This window comes from Botryllus schlosseri, chromosome 16 (assembly GCF_051294905.1).
Source record: "Botryllus schlosseri isolate E-star chromosome 16, Bs_hap1, whole genome shotgun sequence".
Lineage (NCBI taxonomy): Eukaryota > Metazoa > Chordata > Ascidiacea > Stolidobranchia > Styelidae > Botryllus > Botryllus schlosseri.
In genome coordinates, this window is record NC_137251.1 from 334,211 (window position 1) to 358,323 (window position 24,113).

At 41.2% G+C, this 24,113-nt stretch overlaps 1 protein-coding gene across 1 annotated transcript; it reads right to left on the bottom strand.

Annotated features, from left to right (window-relative positions):
• Window positions 1–12,165: 12,165 nt before the first annotated feature.
• LOC145459104 (uncharacterized) lies at window positions 12,166–20,951 on the bottom strand. Its single transcript, XM_080337706.1, has 4 exons — window positions 20,717–20,951; window positions 14,551–14,696; window positions 14,072–14,244; window positions 12,166–14,013 (listed from the first exon to the last, which is right to left on the bottom strand). The coding sequence occupies exons 2-4, from the start codon at window positions 14,674–14,676 to the stop codon at window positions 13,278–13,280; spliced, it is 1,035 nt and encodes a 344-aa protein (XP_080193832.1). The 5' UTR covers window positions 14,677–14,696; window positions 20,717–20,951; the 3' UTR covers window positions 12,166–13,277.
• Between the last annotated feature and the right edge of the window lie 3,162 nt (window positions 20,952–24,113).

Consider the following 24,113-nt stretch of genomic DNA (forward strand, 5'->3'; position numbering starts at 1 on the left):
ATAATTATAGATAACTAAGGTAAACCGGTTTACCTTAGTTATCTATAGTATAATGCCATATTCAATAAGGAGTTGGTAAACCTTACGTAATTCCCTGAACTGAGACCCGATAACACCTTTGTGAGCAGTGGCGGCTCGTCCTATAGGGCAACTGGGGCATTGCCCCACCTAAAATTCTGTTCAATAACAATTTAACCATTTATAGACGCACAGCGCTCAATATATATCGAGATCACAGCGAAACCCGCGTTCTTCTTGTGCTTTCGCTTGCAAATGCCCATACATAGCGAAGTCTCCGCGAAAATCGAATTCTCTTCTGTGTTTTCGCTTTGTGAATGCCTAGCCGGGGCTTGCCCCGGTAGCGCTCATAACAAGCTTTCACTATCTATTCTCTCAAAGCTGCGCACAATTAAGAAACGTTGCTTTACTCTCTCCTATTCGTAAAATGGCCGAGCAACCGGGGCAAATATGCTTGCTCGCCCCTAAGGTGTGATGTAACAATCGTATCTATATCTGAACTCGGATACCGTGATATGCGTTGAGTCGACCGTTGCTGGTACAGGTCGATTTTGATGGTGTTTCACACCATGATAATTCTTGAAACTTGGTATGTCATGTCGTGATGGTGGTATTTAACACTGTCCTAAGTTTCAGGGTTTCTACTCAAAGTTTAGGGTAGTAATTCCGTTTCCAAAGTCGAGTGTGTGCTGATCGGTCATGTATCGCAAACATATTTCACGCAAAGCCGGTATTGGTCTCCATTGATTTTAACGATGCTCCTTAGCTAGATCCGTCATGAACTTTTACATGGTATGTCTTGATTTTAGTATCGAACGCTGTGCCAAGTCTCAAGGTTGACACTCAATGATTAGGGCAGCAATTTCGTTATTAAGTTCGAGTATGGTAGAGATGTGCGCTGATCTGACACTTAGCCTACCTAACGCATTGCGGATTTCACGCAAAAGCCGGTGTATCTGTGTTCCATACTGAGATAGGTGATGAGATGATGATATCATGAAACAGTTTACTAACATCCTTGGTTTGCATTCAAATATTTAGTTTTATTTTATTTTCTCCAATGTCAATTTCACCGTGGAATGGTGGCCTTCGGGCCATTTGCTCACAATTACAACCCCTGTCAAGCGCGATAGCTGTTTCGTTTTCGATGGCGGCTAACAGCTGATCGCTTGATCAGCCGATTCCTCAGTAAATATTACGCAAAATTCGGCGTTGATCTGTTCGTATTAATTTTGACAGTGTACCATACCGAAAACGGTCATGAGGCTATACTTCTCGATGATTTCATGTAACAGTGTACCAAGTTTTCGGCTTTCATCCACGTATTTATTCGGTAATATATTTTCCGAAGGCGATTTTCCAGCAGACATATAGACACTATAGACCGTAAGCCGTATGTGTCGTGTGACAGTCTCCAGCCTCAAGGCCAGAATCTCCCAAGCTGTACCGGGACCGAATTTCCGAGGCTGCTATCCGTAGTTCTTCAGAATGATGTTTTGGATTCAATATGACATTTCCTTGTCCAATCTATGAGATAACAATTGCGTATGTGTCCGAACTCGTTGACCTTTCCAGTTAGGCATACGCAATCTCTCGATTTATAGTCATTTCCATTTCTGCAGATAAGTAGTCAGGTCAAGTGCGAACATGAATCGTGTTGAATCTTTGCTCCGTACGCCGTTTAGCCAGCTGCCTTTAGAGCAAAAATTAGAGGTAAAGCGACTAGGTTCGTATCAGCCTAGAAATTGCCCATTGATCCAATCGTACGCCGGAGGAAAACGCACTCGTGCCTTTTCTTCAGCGCATTTCGATAAAAATGAATGGCTTACTTATGGCGAGGATAAAAACGCCTTGTTTTGCTTTTACTGTCTTTTATTCGACAGTGCCGGTACCGGAAGCAGTGGCTCTTGTTGGAACAAAATTGGTTATCGCGATCTGAAGCATTTGTCAGAGCGTCTGAAAACGCACCAAAAATCCCAAGTGCACATGGCTAGTGCAGTTAAATATAAATTGTTTGGCAGAGTAAATGTAATGTCGCAGCTCAATGAAAGTTATCGCGTATCAGTCTGCAAGCACAATGAGCTTGTAGATAAGAATAGGCATGTTCTCTCTCGGGTGATTGATGCCATTAAATTTATTGGAGTTCATGAATTGCCCCTTCGAGGCCACGATGAGAAGGAATGCTCTCTCAATAGGGGGGTATCTAATTAAATACACGGCTTCCATTGATAGCATTTTGCGCGAACATCTCGACACCGCGACAGTAGCTAAGGGTACCTCAAAGACTATTCAAAATGATGTGCTTGATTCGATATATCACATCTATCTACAGCATTTGTTTACCGAGATTGTTGACGCTGAATTTCTATCTATTCAGTCTGACGAAACAACTGACATTACAATGAATAAAACATTTGTTACCGCACTTCAAGTCACGCCACCGGCAAACCTCTCGCGGCACCTACGTTAAAAATCATTGTTTACGGGAAATTCATGTGGCCATCATGAACGTTGAAAAACGCTACTGTGACGTCATATTGATAACAAGTCGCTTGCGGCCCTTGCCCCACCACCCGATATTGTCACGAGCCGCCACTGTTTGTGAGTCGTATATTTGTCGTTTGAAGGTAGATAACAGAATATGAAATCGTATGATGTTTTGTGCATGTACTGTACTCTCTCGTGGCTATGATAGATATGCGTATTGCGTATGTAATACTATAGATAACTAAGGTAAAACTAAGGTTTACCTTAGTTATCTATAGTAATACCACGTAGAGATATTCATTGATTCGTTCATTATTCGCTGATTCGGAAGTCCGTGCATTGTCGTACGTGATTCAATAAAGTTTCAAGTCGTGGAGACAGAAACAAAATATATTCGTCAGTGTGATCCATCGAATACGTGTGCAATAGACAGGCTTCGTGGTACGTCAGCCAACGAGCCAATCCACGGCGTGGATTGCCGGTCGTCGAACGCAATGAAACACGCAGCGAATGGTAAACGTAACCTTCTGGAGTCAGATTATACAACTATAACATCTACAAACATTCGCTCTGCGTTATATCCACCATGACTATGATCATCACTTTCAACTTCAACCGACGTCTTTCTATACGCCATCCTTGCGACAGAGAATGTTTTATCAAGCAACATTCGTGCAAAAATACCAAACCATAATTTTATTCAAGACTGGCGAGCTAGCGATCTTATTTGAAAGCTACTGTAAACATGTGTAAAGATATGGGCTCGATCAGTATGTAGGTGTGCTCAGGATTCTCAGCGCTGTCATTATGGGTATTCCAGATTTCAATGAACTCGTCATTGAACATTTTGCAACTATGAAATCACTCCACGCGCAATATGCCTACTGATACAAACGTTAAAATATACAGGTATGAACTACTGAACTTCATATTTTTTCCGAATAATTTGAAGAGTGTCAGCTCGAAAAGCTTCTGGTTTTAATATATTTCTGTCATGAATATATTATTAAAATTTGAAATGCGTTATCCTAGTTAACCATATGCCTAATGACTAAATTGCACCATACAAACTGCGAGTGGCCACCACGAAGTCACATTTTCACGTCGGAATACACTGTTCGGGTCGAGGAGTAAAAAACGTTTTTTTTCGAGTACAGAAATTATACGGTCCTCGCAACTGAAAGTTAATTTACTAACGAGAATTATAGTTTTGATACTATTTTCCACGAAGGAAGCCTTGAAACCTTGAGGGGCTACGAGCGTTACCGCAAATAACATGTTTCCGAAGTCAAACAACAAGGACAAAAATGAACTACGTCCTTTTCTTCCTTCCTTTCCATGATCATCCCACAACATTGTCAACGAGTGCAATGAAATTGGTATGGTCGAAAAAATACCACCAAAGTATCTTTAATGTGACGGATAACAGGCATTATGTTCTTTGTGGTGGCATAAAAGCTTTGACGTTAGTACATTCTCTTGGTACGTCATACTGAGTGATACTCGAATACCCGACTCGAAGCGTAATACGTGATTCAGAATCGAATCACTCAGGAACTCGATTTTGCCCAGCCCTAAGAGGGAGAGCTTATGTGCGTCTTTGCGTTACAATTCTTCATCGGAAATCACCGCTATAAAGTAATGTATTAGCGCTCAAGATTTACGGTACCACGATCGGACATAACTGTTTCGCCCACCGACACATGCGTCTTCATTTTCATCGCTTACCCTTCTCCGTTATATCTGTTACATTTAATAGCGTAATAGTGGCACGCGTGCGGTTTCTGATCGGTGGGCCGTGGGTTTAATCCCTGCCAGGTCAGACCAGACTTGATCAATAACACTATACTATCCGCGGCTACCCCGCTTGTCGCTCAGCATTTCCAAAATAGCATAAATCAATTTTTATTAATATTTTCATCATTTCAAATGATCACAAGACTGCGATACAATGAAAATATAGGAACTAGGAAGGTGTCGAAACAACTTGGAACAGCATTTAAGATCAGACACCCACCTTGGCCTAGGGCCTAGGCGAAGTAAAGAAGAGGCATGCACGCACACTGAATGAAAAGTAATCCAGAGAATATAAGACGCAAGCGGCAAAATGAGGTGGCATGGGGCGGAGGGCGAGGTCGATGTTAGGTCGTAGTCCGGTAATCTTGAAGGCTGGCTAGTATTCATTTAGAAGAAATTGCTTGCATTTCTACTTGAATTCGGACATGCTCGACGACTGTCGGATAGCCGGCGAGATGCTGTTCCACAATTGGGGTCCGGCATACTTGATAGAGCAATGCGTTTTCTTGTATTCAGTCCTGATCATATGGTAGTTGTTATTCGTTGATACACGACTACACGTGTGCTGTAGGCTACTTGTGCGCTTTTGACTTCGAATCGTTGAAATTTGAGGGACATTGACAGCAATGGAACTGATACATAAACTTGGCAATTTCTAGCTTCCTAATATCTTCTATGTTTAGAACACCAAATCTTTTGAGAAGCGATTTGTCAGTTGCACATCCAGGCACCCGTGGGCTTTGGCACTCATACGGATGATCCTATGTTGAAGTTTTGGCAGTGGGTCAATAGTATTCTTGCAGGCAGCACCCTAACGAACAATTCCGTATTATAACTTTGATAGAAATAGTGTTGAAGAGTATCAACAGCACCCTGACTGGCTGAGTGTAGCTATAAGGTGGCGAAACAGACCACATACCTCCGATATAGTTGTGGTTTGAGGAATTGTATGTGACTCCTCCAGGACATGTGCGAATCCAGCAAAACACCAATGGATTTGGCATTTTTAGTGTTGGAAATTGGTTGGCCAGCGATGTTAAAACGGTTAGATTATCGCAGGAGTTCACGACCAAAAGTTTAGATTTCGCAGCGTTAACCCGAAGGCTATTATGAGACGTCTACTCATGCACTTTGGGCATTTCATCACGGGTTTCAAGCTTGCGGTAGTGAGATGAGGTGGTGAGGAGGTGAGTATCGTCAGCGAACAGTGTGGTATTCAATGATGAGGTTTCAAAGATATCATTGCCATATAAAGTAAAAAGGAGCGGTCCGAGAACAGAGCCTTGCGGAACACCACATGAAGGAGGTCGTACAAGATCGACTTAGAAATCCTTACAAGACTATATCTGTACCTTGTCCAGCGGCATATGTAGGCGATCATGGTAAGCATGGGCCTATATATGTACATGTCGTGTTTATGTATACCGCACGAGACGGTGTATATAGGCTATCCCTCAAAACAGTGGTTCTAAAACTGGCGGGCGTGACAGCATCGGAAGAGGGCGGGAAGCCGCGATCAACTGAAAAAATCTTCAATTCATAGCTTCTGCTCTGTATATATAGTCCGAATTTCATATTTGGGAATTCTCTCATCATCATCATCATCATCATCATTGGTTTATTAGCAATTTTATCAGTTCAATACACCACAAAAAATGCGATACAATGAATAGACAGGAAGATGTCGAAGCGACTTGGATTTGTCAATGGAATCGGACACCCACCTTGGCCTAGGCGTAGTAAAGAGGAGGCATGCACACTGAATGAAAGTAAAGAATACAGTATAAAAAAAGAAAACGACAAGAAATAGGGCGGCATGTCATGGGAAGCGAGATCGATAGGTCAGTCGTGGTCCGGTAATCTTGAGGATGGACTGTATTTATTTAGTAGTAATTGCTTGTATTTCGACTTGAATGTGGACATGCTCGTCGACCATCAACGGCCATAACCTCCCATGCCATAAAGGGAGCGCGGAATTATTCATTACCATAAAAGGGGCGTGTCTAACAAAACGTTTGAGAACCACTTCCTTAAAAGCAACAAGGACAAACATATTTAATGTCCTAGCCATAGTGTTATAGCTACGCTAAGGTGAGTGCTTGACTCCACCCAGTCTTCTCATTTCATCGCAATTTTGTGGGGAAGAGAGAGAGACTGTTTTTCATTCAACCGAAATATTTATCAAACAAACGGCAACAATAACGATACAGAAACACGCAAGTACAACTCGGTGTCAGATGGAAATGATCTTCATGTTATTCCGTTGAGCTCAATTAGTCTGACCGCATCCACATCGAACAAGTATAACGCCTGTACACTATGTCTGTCAGAGGTGGGAAACCTTTTTGCTATGTAGCCTACGGCCGCATCCAGGGTATTGTATTGTATTGTATTACTGGGCACAACACAGTGGAGCTTATGGCCTTTTAGGCCTTGTGCTCCACGACACGAATTTCATAATGTTCAGAGGTCTTTGCTTTTTCTGTAATCTTGGGAACGTCCTTCAATCTCTCTCGCTGTCATTCTTCATTCTCTCTTGCTCCCATGCGTCCCCATCGTGGTCATTGCTGCCGACTTGTAGCACGGCTCACTTTCATTCTGGGCTTTTCAATGCACTACCGTAGTAGTCAGGTCGGCGATGAGGAGCCCAGAGAAACCTCCGACACATAGAAGTTGATCAGAACCGGGATTCGAACCAACGTCCATTGGTGTCGTGACTGCAGTGTTTAACCAACTGCGCCACTCGCTTCCCCCCGCATCCAGGGTAAAACCGTAACGAACTAACTGGACGCATAATACCTGTGTTAAAGTGTCCAGTCCATTTCCGCTAAACTTTGGACTATGCTACTTTTCATATTGGCCTATTATACGCACCGAAATCGCGAGTGGTAATGTTATGAATAAGTCATTGAGACTTGTTATGGTCGCGCGAAGCGCGAAAATTTTTTAGATTCGCGAATGGATTCCTTCATTAATAGTAGCAGCTAGTATCACAGTATATTACTATCAAATATTTATCCTTTCTCAGCCCATGTGGTCAGATTCACCTGTAGAGTTGATAGAGGGAGTGCATTCGAAAATTTAGGGCAAGTTATAAATGATAATGCATCTTCGGGTGGACCAGTTGTCATTAGTAACTTTGTTGCATCCTGTTATTTCTTGATCCCCATCATAGGATTGTCCGTCTAGTGCAGGGGTGTCAAACTCAAATTGCCTCGCGGGCCCGATTCGAATCTTCTGATGTATCGCTGGTCATACATGTCTAATGATTCCAAAATTTGACCTCATGCCATGACCTTTTCACTTGACTACTTTATTATCAAGCATATTCATATAGTATCTTACATTATATCACGGATCAGAGGGGTTCCATTCTAGCTACACCTTTATTCGCAAACAATGGAATCGGCAAAATACAATAATTGTCTGATTGAATAAAGTTATGAACCGCTAAAGCAATGGCTCTAACCCAGTGGTTCTTAACCTTGCCCCCAGCGCCCCCCAGGGGGCGCTGGCGATTTTGAAGGGGGGCGGAAACGCTCAGGGGGCGATATGGGGGGCGCTGGGCTCAGGGGGCGGTATGGGGGGCGCTGGAGAAAAATGGCTCCGCAGTAGATGATGTGGTGATAGGACATATCCTTAATGACTATTCAGAGCAAATTAACACCGAAAACTTCGTTACATATAGCCTTCCAAATACAGATAGGTTTAATTGTCCATGGGCGCCTAAATGACTGACACCGAATGTTCCTGTCTTGGCAATCTAAACCCCAGAACACGAATTCCATCTGGCAGGGAAAAATTATATGTCAGTGAAGAATTACCAATCTGAAATCGTGTGCGTCTTTTAGTTTAGTACGATTGGGCGACAGGGATATTCCTGTTGGGCGATATCCCCGTTGAGCGATTCTATATTTTTTGATATTGCAGACAGGGGGTCACGAAATAACATCATGCAACGAAGTCATACCAACGGGTTCGCCCGCCCGAATATGTTTAATTATTAGTAACGGGCCCTACAGTTTCCAAGAAACCTCACAATGTTCACTTTAAGTTTTGATGAGTCTGCGCACACTCAACAACTCACTGCGCTGACCCCTGGACAACAGTGCGTATCGACTAAAAAAAGGTAATAACTTCGGATTTGTTGTGCGCAACGTAGATTTTCTGTGCGCAGAGACCGTGTCAGCACTGCGCACGTGCGCAGCTTAGAGGGAACATTGCACCTCACTTAGCTCTACCGGTAAATGTGTTTACGTGAGCAGAGAGAGGATAAAAATTTATCTCAATGCAATTCCCGATGATATTGACCAATTCGGTCATTAATTAGTGAAATTTTTCGCGCTTCACGCGACTAGGCGAGAATAGCTGCGCCTCAGTAAATGGACACCCAATGTAGATACCTAACAGGCTTTCAGCAAATAGAGGACAGCCTAATGGGGGTCTGGGAGTGAAGTCCCCCGGAAGCTTGGTTTATCACCCGATGGGGGCCCAGGACCAACGTTTGTTGTTTGGGGGGGGCTGACGAAGTGCTGTTACGGCCCTGGTAACGAATAATTGTACCTGCGGGCACGCCCGAATATGTTTAATTATTAATTACGTGCCCTTTATCTTCCTATACAACAGCTCACTCAGTTTATCGCGACTTATATATGTAATTACCACCTATTCATTCATACATTATAGAAAATTTTGGTACCTAGGGCGACCAGGCCACACAAACTTTGCTGACCATCGAAATCACGATAGGGGGTTCGTGGGGGCGAAGCACTCGGAAGTTCGGTTTATCACGCTATGGGTGCGCAAGGCAATCGTTTTTAGGGGGTTGACGAAGTGCTTTTACGGCCCTCCCTCTTACTCATTGTCTTTATTACATTCCTTACATTATGAAGTTGGGGGGGGGCGCTGGAGCACGATAATTTTTGAAAGGGGGCGCTGGAGGAAAAAAGGTTAAGAACCACTGCTCTAACCCAACGGCTATAATAATTCGAGATATTTTTTCCCCTATTTTTTTACTCGCGATGCAGCGTTGGCCCTGCGTATACGCGTTGGGGGGAATACAAGAGATTTAACTGTAATCGCGGACGTTGGAATTTGGTTAATTCTTATCAAATCAGGATTCTAGTTTATCTGAAAGGCCAGGGACAATTTGAGTCGGAAGTGATACAGAAGTGCGACCTCATATATTGGAATTATATTTTGTGTAACTAGTATATTGCCCATGTCACGTGCATATAACAGTTCCGTATGGGCGTTTCCGCTACTGTGAATATCTACTTTTCGTTCATTTTTACATAAAACTCCAAACTCAATGTGCACCTTTTCGAAATTCATCGTCAATGTTACAGATATGTTCCTAAAGGTGACTAGTAATTCCAAAACACCCCTGTCGGGTGGATTTAATGTGGCATGTGAACATATGTTCTACATTTCCTGTATTAGGGGAATGTTTGATGGGGGTGTTTCCTACAAAAATATTTCAACATTTGTTGCTAATGTGCTGGACGATACTAGCATTTTTCAATGTACTCATTGACCGGATGAAATCGTTTGACGGGCCGTATGTTTGACACCCCTGGTCTAGTGGAAATATATCGGAATCGCCCAAATGAACCAGAAACAAATTTATTTCGTGGGGAGCACACGATTCCGGCTTACATTGCTAAAGACACTATTATATTAGAATCGAAAATGAATTCGTATTGAATCGCGTGGGGCGCGAAGAAAGTTTCAAGATTGACTAAAATCTCTCAAAAATTCGGGAGTGAATTCGTAATTTCAATTTGCATGCCGACGGCCGCCAACACATACTAATTGAATTATATGTCGACGGCCGCACGTCCGCAGGTTGTCCACCCCTGATGTAGAATAGTAGCCTAATTATAGGCAGGCTTACTAACTATATAGGTAGGCCTACTCTTGGTAGGAACGCGTGTTGCGCGTATAGCCACGGTAAATGTATGAATTTTGAATATTGACGACGAGCACTGAGCATGAAGCGTGAAGTCCGGCACATATTGCCATCGTATTTGTGTCAATGCCTGCTCCTGTTACGCGTTGTGTCAGCAATATGCCGGCGATTTTTTTTTAAATTTTTACTAGATAGAGTCGAAGGAAGAAGACCGCTACTCCACATTAGCACACGTAACAATGTATACTTTTTTCAATTTTCCAGCAACTGAACTAATTGAATAAATCTATTGTGGCGACAACACCCCATCGCGTCGCTAATGAGGCTATTTATTTTCAAACAATGCCGACGCGTGCCGACAGACGCCGAAACAGATGGGATCCACTTTTGAGAGTCTATCGTCTATCTATTCGATTTATTCGAATACAGCGAATAGCATCGATACTGCTTTAACCGGGGCGTTCATCATTGAATTTAACTCGACGAGCGGGGCATTCAAATCTGTTTATAGGTAAGGAAGCTGTGTCTTCAGATCTGCGACCTGCCAACTATACGCCCATGCTTGTCCTTCGTTTATGATGATGATACACATTGATATACAATATACATACAACGCCGCATTACACTTCTCTACTAGGTCTAGTTGCTGCCGGGTTTATTGTAATATGAATATACTATATATTCACTTGTATACGGAAGCTCTGTATACGGCAGTGTATATCCAAGAAGCACTTAAATTGTTCAGGCAGCAATTACACACGTAATCAAATAGGAATAGGACTTTGTATTTTTGTCCTTGATGTTTTAGCGTCGTACAAACCGAATCATGACACACATACGCACGATCTGCGCATATGCATATACCGTGCGCGCATGATGTAGATATGTCCTTGGACGGAGGAGGTACAGAAATAGCCTTGTAACACTTACTAAGAGAGCAAAACACCCACATGCGCATGCGCATGCACAAGTGTTTATAGGTATCAGCTACTAAATATCGCAAGACGTAAATCAATTAAACGTGTAACTTCAAGCCACTTATTTCACCTTTATATCCTAGCGCCATAAGGCCTAATCACACAGATAATTGCGTCTAACTAATAAAGCGTGATTAATTTCCCTCTTCGTTTTTCGGCCTCTCATCACCTCGCCGAAGACATATGCTTCACGTTTTATTATGGTTTCCAATTCTTGTACGACAGGCCCTGAGCCAAAGTTTACTCATCCTTGCCAGATATATGCCTAAAAATAACCGATAACGTAAAACATGAACGTTGGATGTTCAGTACTTCAATATACAACTGAATTATACGTTCACAGTTAAAATATTTGGGTTTATTTCAATATGACTATAATTTACATCTATAACATGACGACGACCGGATCTTTTTATCGTGACTTCACATGTGAATATTTCAAGAGCTTCTGATGTGCACCATTGATTTTATAGTCTCTTAACTGCAGTATATTTGACAAATATCTGAAACTCTCTCTACGGTATTTAAAGTCCTAGCCTGACCCTATCATTGGGACTTTCTGTATGCGGATACATTATTTCAATTGCTAAATTGTTGCAATAATCATGAGGCGCAAATAGTTCCAAGTATCGAGTCGGACAATATTTAGCGACATCCGAATTTTTATTTTTACGCAAACATCGACAGCCCTTTCCTGTGTTCCGTTATTTGAGATTGGCAAAACGCGACAGACGGAAAGCGCAGCTAACACATTAACCCTTTGCGAATTTTCGAGCTGTCTCGAACGGGTTATAGTTACCCCCGCCATTTTAATTCTATCGCGAGAGAACAGATGACCAGAAATTATTTCCGGATGGACGTCAACACGTCGCGGATGTTAGCCAAAATTAAAACTGAAACCTCAAACCTTGTGCTGTAAGCATAGCAGAATTTTACTCTGATGGAGATTTTCACAATAAATATGGATCACCCATATACAGTACAATCCAATAATATATTCATATTATTATAAATGCGAATATTTTCGAGTCACACTCGTCAGGGGTAATCGTCAGCAACCAGTAGAGAATTGAAAAGAACGTCGTTGATTTGGGATACTCTGCTGATTTTCAATGTGCCGCTTATGGAACTATAGTTGAACAGTATATTCATATTGAAATGAACCCAACTATTTTCGGCTGACACTCGTCAGGGGAAATCGTCAGCAACTAGTATAGAGAAATGGAAAGAATATTGTATATCAACAATCGTATCGCACAATATGACGTTACCAGCATGGTTCATTTGAATACGAATATACTATGCAATTGTATATTGAAGCTCTGTACCTCCAAGAAGCTATGAAACTGCTATGGAACTATAGTTGCTGACGAAATATTTCCACTTTTCAAAGCACCCCAAGTAGATTTTTGACCCCTTGCACTATTTACTCAAGTGTTCAGCGAATTTAGACTGCTTCTACGTGACATTTTTCAGTTTATTTTTTCAGGCTAAACTAGGCCTAGAAATACATACTTTTTCCTTACTTGGCGTTCACCGCTTCTACCTATATATGAGTGCTGATATTACTTCTACTTAATTCTACTTGAGTGTCAACGATGTCTACTATGACTACCTCTGAGATTACACCTGATAAGTGTCAGCTGAAAATATTCGTTTATTTTTTCTCGATCTGAATATATTATTGTTGTACTGAAGTTCTGTGTACCTTCAAGAGTCTTTTTAAATTGGATCTTGCAATCGAAGTTATTGAAGGCGAATATACTAATTTCCCACACATTCGTTCACAACACGCCCCGAGTTTCAAATGCATTCGATTTCATATTTAAATAGCGAAAGAAGAGTCGGGAAGAAACGGGTAGCAATGACTGCTGATCTCGGAAGTCAGTGGAAGAAATATAAATACCGTAAATGTGCGTACAGTAGCGTATTATGAGTAGGAAAGACGTAAAAAAGTGATACAAAACGATTTTCAAAATTTGGCGTTTCGCAGATCCATGCATGAGAGTTATCTATGATTGAAGTTTGCCGTGAAATTAGTCTAGAGTTTCAGAAAAGGTTACAGTCTCGCAACAGCGGAAGGGGATTTATTTCAGAGCGTAATACGGAGTCGCGGAATTGTTGAAGATTGGAGGTCGAGGCGCGCAGGGGTGGCTGCTAAAACTCGAGTACTTCTGTGGGCTGCTGTACGGCGAATCCCCGGAATCGCTTGGAGTAGGGGGCTGCGGAAAACTGAAATGATTGATTGTGGTCATCAGAGGACTGCTGCATGAGAAGGGAGGTGTGGGCGGACCCAAAGCTGTCGCTGTCTGACTGGGTAGAGCCATCGCGGGTAGAGTTTGCTGCGTGAAACAGTTGTTGTTGATATTCTCATACTCGTACGTGATAGTGGCGATAGCGTTGACATCACAAGACGGTTGTGTCATTAAAGACTGTTGAAAGTCTATGATGCAATCTCTGATCTCATCCTCGTTCAATTCTGGCGGCAGAACGTCCGCAATCAATCCCATGTTGTTGACTTCGTGGCAAGGCTGCTGATCTAACTGATATTGAGCCGTTTGTGACGTCACGCCGCGCGCATATTGACCCTCTTGTGTGACAATGGATCCGTGGTTTGGCCTCATGCCACCGGCGACGCCAGAATTGGACTGGAATAACTGACCATGTCCTTGCTGGTAGATTGGCTGTTGACTTTGATACATGGCTTCGTCTCGGTCCATTTTCTCTTTTCTTTCTTGTAAGCATTTGATGTAGCTCAGAGCGCAGCGGAGGGTCTCGATTTTCGTTAATTTCGTGTCGTCCGGACACGCGGGTAAGGCTTTCCTGTAAATAATTGATGAGTTGAATCTCGTGAAGGTATATACAAAATCAGTAGTCTTGCCTGAGTTGTTCTAGAGCGTCGTTCAATCCGTGCATTCTGTTTCTTTCCCGATCGTTCGCCTTTGACCTCCGTTGCATCCTGAGCTTAATAGTGGTGCTCGGGCTGCGATCCCGTCGACGTTTCTTAGACACTTTACCGGGTTTGCCTTTCCCGATCGCGAACACTGCTGGCTTCTGAAAAGCACGGACTTGACTAAACTAGGAAGTAGGAAAAATCGTTATTTGTTATTGCATTTCATTGAGTGTGCAACTATGCATATGTCTCTTATTTCCCTTTTCTAGGCCCAAGTATGGGTGTCTTGTGGTTAATTTCAAGGATTCAATTTATAAATAAACGAAGATACTCTTGGAGGTACAGAACTTCATTATAAAATGAATGATATATTCATATTGAGATAAACCAGCATATTTTCGTGGTAATCGTCCGTATAGAATTCAGAAGAACGTTGTATAAACGCGCCAACGAACGAACGATCTCACCTGGTCGAGCGCGTCCATGTCCATGGGCGGAAATTGGTGACTTTCTTCCTGGCCATTTTGATTGCCGGCGTCCGATGTGGCGGTGGCCATCTTCAAGGAATTGGGTTCATCGTCTGCATCTAGCATGCTAAACGTGTTAGGGATGTCTGAAATAAGAGCGGGAAAATATGATTTATCTTTCTGAGCATCAAGAGTTTGTGAGATTTTACTGTGTAAAAGATTTGTCGGGCAGCGAAAAGGCGATACGGGCCAAAATAAAATGGAAGCATTTCAAACCTTCATAGATATTTCAAGAGACTTTTGGAGATACTGAGCTTTAGAATACGAATGAATAATAGATATATATTGATATTGAAACAGACTCGAATATTTGGTCTTCTCTATTCGATGCTGATGATTATCCATGGACGAATGTCAGCCGAAAATATTCGCGTTCATTTCAATACGAATATATTACGCAATTGCACACCGCATAGATATATGAATCGACCATTATTTGGCGATCAACCTTCACCATCACCTATCGCCATATATGGAGAAAAGGGGATAATCCGGAAACAAGTCAGGTGAAATTCGATTCGATAATCCAGGGAATGTATATTGCGATTTGGAAAGAGATTAATCCTTTTCGATTTCATGATTAAAATATCGATCAGTCCATCGACGCGCACGCATGAAATCATGCAGCATATGAACGGCAATAACCGGTAATATTTTTGCGCACATTTTATTAGAATGGGGATATGAAGAGCTTCTCGGAGGTACGGTACAGGATTTCAATATACTATACAATTGAATAGTATATTCATATTGAAATAAACCCGAATATTTTCTGCTGGGGTGCTCGTCAGCATGAGCGTACCATAGAGAATCAAAGTCCTAAAGCCTTGGGACTATTCTGAAACAAATAGAGAGGATAGAGCTAGAGAAATTTCGCCGAAAGTAATAAATCTTATAGTAGAATGACGGGTATTTCGGTTATATTAGGAAACCGGTCTTAAAAGTTTCGTGGAGGTACACAAAACTTAAATATGTAACTGAATATGTTAATCAAAACCAGTAAGAATTTCCTGTCCTCTAAGTCAGATCTGCCCTCTAGTCTCAGAATGAGAGTGATTCTCGTGGGAGTTGAGATTCGTAAAATGGCGGATCATTTTCCCCCATCTCCCCTGGTGATTCGATTTTCTTTCGTGACATCTGCTGGCTTTGGGTCACAAGAAATTGATTTTCTCTCGATATAGACAGTGGACATGCGCGCATGCGTCACAGCAAATTGCAACTACAGATTCTTTACTCGCTGAAATACTTGGAATTTGTTGTTGACACTAGTGCCATCGGTGATTAATTGCGAAATATCATACGCCTCGCATTGATCACGTCCATTCTCGTAATAATGAAACCTTCCAGCTATATATTGAGCCAATTAACTCTCAAATCCTTTGCCTTCGCAATGAACACAGTGAATTTCCAAAGCCTATTGAAATTTCAATTCCCCTCCTTACGCTGTGTTCATTCCAAGTACACTTTTGATTTTTCCGTATAATGCAATTGAATAATATATTCATATTGAGATAAACCGGAATATTTTCGGCTAACACTCGTCAGAAACCAGTGAAGGATTTCTGACTATAGATACTGACGATTCTCAGCCGAATATTTCCGGGTATATTTCAATATTCAACACTATTTGTATCTCCAAGAGTCTCATGAAATGCTTAGTCCATATCAGTTACTGAGTACACTTAGAATGTGTTAAAATTCTCCGTATTACAGCCAGCTAAAGAAGAATCTTATTAATATCGATCCGCTGCTTCTACGGTAGATATAACCACCGTGCTAGTGCGCGTACATTTCCCTCGCCAATACTCATTCTTGCGACTAACCCCGTTAGTCTCTCGCAGAGGATCTTTATGTGGAAACACACTTGCAGGCGTATAGAAGAGAAAGGGGAAGAGAGTACACCCAGCTGATAGAGGTTTGAAAAAAGAACGGATCAATTCGACGGAGCTGAGAATTCCCAGCGTCCGAGACTGGATTTCGAATTGATCGCCTTTTCAGGAAGAGAGTCAATTTGTTTAGAGCTATGGTAACGTAGTTCTGAGGCCATTGAGCCTTCCTTTACGCTGAATTTACCCCGCTGATGTTGTCTAGTCAATCGCAGTTGAAAATCAATCGTACAGGATCCACGCTTACAAACCAACTCGCTGTTTCTTGTCATTTTAATATGAATATATTATGCAATTGTTTTCAGAAGTTTTTATCCCGAATAGTCTATCGATCCAAGAATATTTTAATATTGAACTAAACCCGAATATTGTCGGCTGAAAAGGTAATCGCCAGCAACTATTAGAGAACTGGCAAGAAATTTTTATATTTACTGACGTATAAGATAGTATTATAAGTACTGAAGTCCTAATTGAATAGTGCGTAAATATTGAAATTAACTCGATATTTTCGGCTGACACTCACATAATTCGAATAATTTCATGCTTGTGACGTCATATTTAGTGATACGATTGTTGACATACAATCTTCTTTCCAATTCTCTACTAGTCGTGGACGATTACCCCTGACGAGTGTCAGACGAAAATATTCAGGTTCATTTCAATATCAATATACCATTCAATTACATATTGAAGTTCTGTACCTCCAAGAATCTCTACTAAAGTTTTATACCTCAACGACTCTTCAATCGAATAATATATTCGTGTTGAAATGAACATCGTATTTTCGGCTGATGCTCGTCTGGGTTTATCCTCAGTAACTATAGTCAAACGATCCGTTTGCTTCTGTCAAGGCCTGTGAATCACATCCTCGGTGCTATCACAACAATATATATAGCACACTGTCAATATTACGACATATTATTCGATCTGACACGTGCAAATTGAACTGTTACCCCGGTTATTTCGTACAGAAAGGAAGTACACAAGTAGGAATTATCAAATAAATTCAGGACGGTCCCTTTTGTGCAGTTCAATCGCAAATATTGTCCTTCATAACGAAAACAATGGCGTTTTAATTGTGTAAACAGATGCATGAGGACGGTCCGACATGTATTAGTACAGCAAGCCTCGAATTTCGAATTTACTTGCTCTAAAACTCAAGTAGTATCTGCGGAGAGTTTCCAAAATTGTGACCATTCCCTCAAGAACTGCGCGATCGTGAATTTTGTTGCGTAGAATTGGAAGCTCGCGTGTCTCACATCATAAAAACCAAACAATGGTTTTTATGATGTGTGGCACGCGAGCTTCCAATTTTACGATAGCGCGCGGGCCAAAGTGACATCCGAACTGCGTGCAATGTCGTACAAGAGATCATTATGATTACAAATTATGTAAATGAGCCGGACTTTATTACCTTATCCGGAGGAAGTCGATTTTGTGGCGTGACGGGTACGAATTTGTAACAGAATATAGTGAACCAGCAGCGCTCACTATTCGCAGTTATGCTTCGAGTTTGCTATTCTCATGATTCGTGGCCGATTAGTGTGAAATGATTTTTCAAGTATTGAAATGATACGCTTCTTGCCACTAAGAGTTAATGTATCCATGGAAATTATAATTTCGATACTATTTTTCACCGTGGAAGGCGGTAAACCTCGATTGGTCGTATCGTCGCATACGAAACATGTACGAAGCTGCGCACGTTACTGGTAGGTAATGGCATTTCTGTGGAGTCGTGATCCACATCATTGCCACAAAGTGCAATGGAATAGGTGAGGTCATACCAAATCATCTTTAGTGTGATGTGGATGTGATTATATTTTTGAGTTCCCTTGAAAGATTCCTATTTGAACTTTCCAAATCATTCATAATGTTGTGAAGTCCTGATCAGCTAGTGATACTCAACTCAAAGCCTATAACACTCGATTCAGGATTGAATCACCCGGGAACCCGGTTTTGCCCAGCCGTTTGAGTTTCTCAAACATGAGCCTCACTGTGAGCTTGCTTGCTAAATACCTATATCTTGCCATCCAAATTCATTGGCAGGGGAATGTCAAACACATGTATTTCCCACTAGAGTGTATTACACCCTTCCCATGGCGCGACGTGAAACAGTGGGAGAAATAGTGTATCCCACGGAACTTCGCTCTGCCGTAAAATTTCCTTGAGCCTAGTTATCAAAGGCGGTCGATAGAACATGATTTATAGCGACACAATAATGATCCGCTTCATGCCGGCGACATCGCTTTTGTAATGAACGGTAATCCGCTTGAAGCGTGACTGGTCGCATTCAAACAACTGACTGCAATCATAATCAGAAATCGCAAAAGTGTCTTGGAATCTGAAGCGCGTAAGTAGCCTACAACACCCGCCCTCGTACATATGTTCTGCACGAATTGCAAGAGACTATCACAGTGGTTCTAAACCTTTACCAATAACTTAACCAGAATATCAAAAACCACACGACTGCGACAAAATGAAAAGATATAAGAAGGTATCGAAACGACTTGAAGTAGCCTTTCAAAAAGCCTTCATGCCGGTAACGTCATATCTTCCGATCTTTTGATTTTATGTCGATATTGTCATGTAATGAGAGGGCGAAATAAATTAATAAACGGAACTGCACTGAATATGAATGTGTGTGATAAAATGTCGGCTTCTGTCAAATTCAAACACGCATTCATTTGTTGTCGATGGTAATGACCAGATTTTATCCACATCACAAGGTAATATAGTTACGATCAGACAATACCCATGACTCTATAATCGTCGCTTTCTCGGTTGTGAGCGGAAGTCTAGTGCACGTAGACTTTACACTGCAACTTCAAAACGCTCCGACACTTTTTCTATACACGCACAGTTCGTGATATGGTGACTAGAGTCGATATCGGATTTTTGAGCCGATACCTACAAAATCAATCACCTTGACCATACAATAGACCGATATTTAAAAGATATGGCATATAGCTTAAGGCACAATTTCAAAATTTCAGAGCATTTATTTGTAACACAGATTAGCAGTCATCGCTATGCCTGGGCATGAAATAAGCTAAAGTCTGGACGCCTATAAGCAGAGGTCGTGAGTAATGAAGTATATACTTCTACTTCATCAGAGTAAGTCAAGTCGATTTTGGCTGCTTGCGCAAATTACTCAAGCGGATATGATTTTAGACACTTCTAACTTAACGATTTCTGATTTTTAGTCAGAACAAGGTTACACTGATTGTTTTACTTACTTGGAAATCGCCACTTCTATATGTACTTATACTTTAAGGACTATAGACTTTATATATTGTCATCGATGTTTTACGTTCTATCTAGATCTACTTGATTACAAACGATGATTCCCAGCCTATAGCAGCCGCAGATTATAGTTCTCTGGCTCCCTACCATTACGCTGTGAATTGTCCGATTAGCTTTTACGTCCTCCTTTAGGAGGATTTGTTCTCTTTTTTCGTGAAATCGAAAATGTCCTCCGAGGACGCCTAAATGTCCTCCTTGTTAGAAATCCGTTCTCATTTATAGCTAAAAAACATCCTAAGTGGCGCGAAAATTGAAATTCGGACGTTTCAGCGCGTCATTCGGGAGTAGGACTTGAAAATGACCATTTTTTAGTCAACACCACAAAATTACCATTACCGTGCTGGCGCATTACCATTACCGTGGCGCGATAGCGTAGTGGTATAATCCACAGCTACAACACCAATGGATTGTGGGTTCGAGTCCGATCGAGGTCGACTCCAGAATTCCTACTTAAGTGATGGAGGTTTATATAGGCTCCTCCTCGCCATCTCATCCGCGTAAGCGGCATCTTACAAAAAGCCTCGAAGCGGTCCGTGCTACAGGTCGGCAGATACGCAATAAAAACTAAGCGGTATCAGCCTGGTGTAAATGACCATAGTAGTCGACAAACACCATGAATTCCACAAACAACAACCGTTAAAAAGTGGGTAGTTCGACAGTCTAGCCGGAAAGATGACCTTTTTTGTCCACACAACATGATTCCCAGTACAAATTTCATAATCAGCAGTTTTCTAGTCCTGTAATATCACGTAACACGTTTATGATTTGTATAAACTGTCCAAAACTGCCCGCTTCCGAAATATGGTAACCTTATTGTTATATGAATGATGCCGATATTTCTGTGAAGTCCTGAAGTCGTGATCAGCCATAGCATTATCGCTAATAAGTCTAATGAAGTATATTGATGAAAAAATCACCTGTCCCGATTAGATATGGGGAAAATGACGTATAGCTGATACCGATATTTCTTTCCAAGTAACGTCGTTCTCGCGATGATGAAAAGTCCGGATATTTATTCCTCGCCCCCCGTCGAACAAATTAGATCGAGAAGGACGCCGACGTCAAATATAATCGCTATTATATCGAATATAAACTACTTAATTTTTATCCGGCCTCTGGGGAATAGGATCACGCAGGGTGAAAAATGCGAGTAAATGTACATGGAAGACACTCTTGGAGGTATACAGAACTTCAACATACAGTTGAACCATATATTTGCATTGAAAGAAACCTGAATCTTTTCGGCTGACACTCGTCAGGGGTAGCTATCTAACTAGCAGAGATTTCAAATAACTTTAAACTCTCTCATTTTCGTACCTTGGAGTCGACGTGCATTAAACCAACCTAGTTTGTGTCAACAAAATGAATTTGTGTATGATCTAAACATAGCATACAATGTGCTCAAGCCAACTGATTCCTCGAATTATCATGCCGTTAACGTTATATTTAGTGATACTGTTGTCGATATACAACGTTCTTTTGAATTCTCAACTACTGGCAGACGATTACCAGTGACCAGTGCCGAAAATATTCGGGTTTAATTCAGTATTAATATATTATTCAACTGTAAACGTTGTATATCGACCATCCTATATGAACAAATACGATTGTTGATATAAAATGTTATTTTCAATTCTCTACTAGTTGCTGACGATTACGACTGACGAGTTTCAGCCGAAAATATTCGGGTCTATTTCAGTATGAATATATTAATCACTTAGATATAACTTTGTGCACTGATAATCGTGTCAGTATCAGAATCGGAATCAGAATCATCGTTTCAAAACGCCACATGGCTGCGATACAATGAAAAGCTAGGAAGGTGTCGAAACGACTTCGGGTTGTCTTTGAAATCAGACACGCACCTAGGACTAGGCGATGTAAAAGGGAGGCATGCGCCCTGAATGAAAAAAAAAATAATATAATACAAAACGACAAGCGATAAAATGAGTTATAGCCAGCCGGTTTCATAGTTAGAAATCCAGACTAGTGATCTGCGTTATGTGTAGCACTTGTAGCCGTTGTAGGTTTTCTTTCCCACGACCAGATCATTTTCTAAACTTGAGCGATAATCTGAGATTACAGAAACGGCCTTCCTTGTCGAATACTTCCGAAACATATTTTGCGCGCGTAATAGGATTACTTATCAAAGTTGATCTTCCTTGAGCTGTATTCAAGTCTGTTCGTGGGCGAGCAGCGACTGCTCAAAGTCGGAAATAGTTGAAATATCATTCTTTTCAACACTTGCGATCATAAGAGACGGTCGGTATCGAAGTTCACCTAGTTTTTCGAAGTACTCAAGTAGGTTTTACATACTTGCACTTTACTCAGGTAGTTGTGTTTCAGACTACTTCCTTTGTACAGTTATGTAGGCAAAGCTACTACATTTTTACGCACTTTCGACATCGTAATGTAGACAGGAATTAGGTATAAGTGTGTGTCATTTTTATCTCTGAAATATTCTTAAAAACCCCGTGGCAGTTTCGAAAATACGTTTTGTAAAATTAAATCTATCTGTAGTGCCATTAGTCATTTCGCGTTGCGAAGAGGGATCTTGCTATTTCGGTATCAGTTTATCAATAATTTCACTGAGATTCGAACACCACAATACTGCGATACACCGATAAGATAGGAAGGGGTCGAAACGACCTTGGCGATGTAAATAAGAGGCATGCACACAGGATGGAAAAGAATAACAGATAAATTCGAAAGTATGAGAAAGCTCGACCAAATCCACTTTTCCAAACTATACTGACTACTTTTCGGACCTTCTAGTTTTTATACTTTTACTTGAAGCAGTTTTGACACATCTCGGAAATCACTACTTCTGCTCGCAATTGAGTAAAAATTTGCGGCGCCAACTACATTGACCATATCCATGAAGAACTATCGATTTTGTTCCGCTTACAAAATTTAGGTGACTCTACAACTAGACTTGTACAAACTATACTGGATTTCAAAATGATGGACTAGAACTAGAACTAGAACGAATCATTTTTTCAAATCTATCAACTTATAGAATTATAATACGCAAAATACAGTAGTTGGTTGACCGTCTACTAACTAGAACGGTATAGTTTGTACGCTGTAGGCGTATAAGCCAGTTCCCATCAATGAAATGCGAATTGCTTTTTATTTCCTTCTGGCAGAAGGGCAACACTGCGCCATGACAATATAGTTTGATGCGAGCGGATCAGATGCACAGTTAGTCTAAATAAAGGCGAACGCCAACATTGAAGAATGTCTGTAAGATACAGACTCGTACTGGATTTACAAAATGCACAACTATAACTAGAGCTAAAACTACTCGCTTTTCTATAACCACAATTAGAACTAGAACCAATCATAAAAAAACTATAGTTCGTATATTGTCAACTAACTAGTTTGTATTTACGTATAATTCTGTGTAGCGCACGATAAAACAAAATTCATTTCGATACGTAGATAATTTATGTAAATGTATTCACGATCCGCGCAATGATGGATCGCTGTTGGAACATCTTAAAAGCCTGTTATCTGAAGCGACGCTATTTTAAAGCCTATTAAAATTCAGAGTAAGGCTGGCAATTGAACTTATCCGATCAGCTCGCTTGCCCGCGCTCGCCGAAGGTAGGCACGTGGCCTTTATCTCGTGATACTGATAGTAGGCTTTCAGCGAGATTCACTTTGTTGCTGGGCATAGTGGCGACAAACGCCTGATAATTAGATACAATGGCTCGCCTGTGGTAAGATTCCGAGCCGTCAAGCACGAAAATGATTAATGACTGCAACGATTTCGTTACTTTACAATCTGCTCTGCCTTTGCGCCATAATTTATTTTCAATCAGATCCATGCATTTATTTCCAATCCTTTGCCTCACATAACCTTAAATCTAACAACTTCAGTCACGAGCAACACCTGTTCTCAGTTGTATTAATTAATGCAGTTTTGTTCCAAATGCGTTATTTACATTTCTGATTCAGCCTGACTTGGAGAACTTGATGATAATTCTAGTGGTATAATTTGACTAATTAGAGCGGAATGCCTAGCCTATATCTAATTCTAATTTGTCTTTGTGAAATTTTTCTATTCTAAGTCGCTGCTGAAGAGATTCGGCGTCCTAAACATAGAAGATATGCGGAAACTAGAAATCGCCAAGTTTATGTATCAGTTTCACTGCGGTCGTTGCCCCGAATATTTCAATGACTTCTTTACCTCTGAATCAAAAGCGCACAAGTACAACGCACGCGCGTCCACGTCGTCCAAATATCATATGATCGACCGAAAAGATCATCGCTCCATCGAATATGCCGGACCTGATGTGTGGAACAGTA

What these genes read in the sequence shown, in the direction of transcription:
- LOC145459104 (XM_080337706.1), bottom strand. Translation starts at nt 14,676, where the DNA reads ATGCTAGATGCAGACGATGAACCCAATTCCTTGAAGATGGCCACCGCC. An exon ending in ACATGGACGCGCTCGACCAG is followed by an intron (nt 14,245 to 14,550) that starts GTGAGATCGTTC and finishes CGTGCTTTTCAG; the next exon opens with AAGCCAGCAGTGTTCGCGAT. An exon ending in GACGCTCTAGAACAACTCAG is followed by an intron (nt 14,014 to 14,071) that starts GCAAGACTACTG and finishes AATTATTTACAG; the next exon opens with GAAAGCCTTACCCGCGTGTC.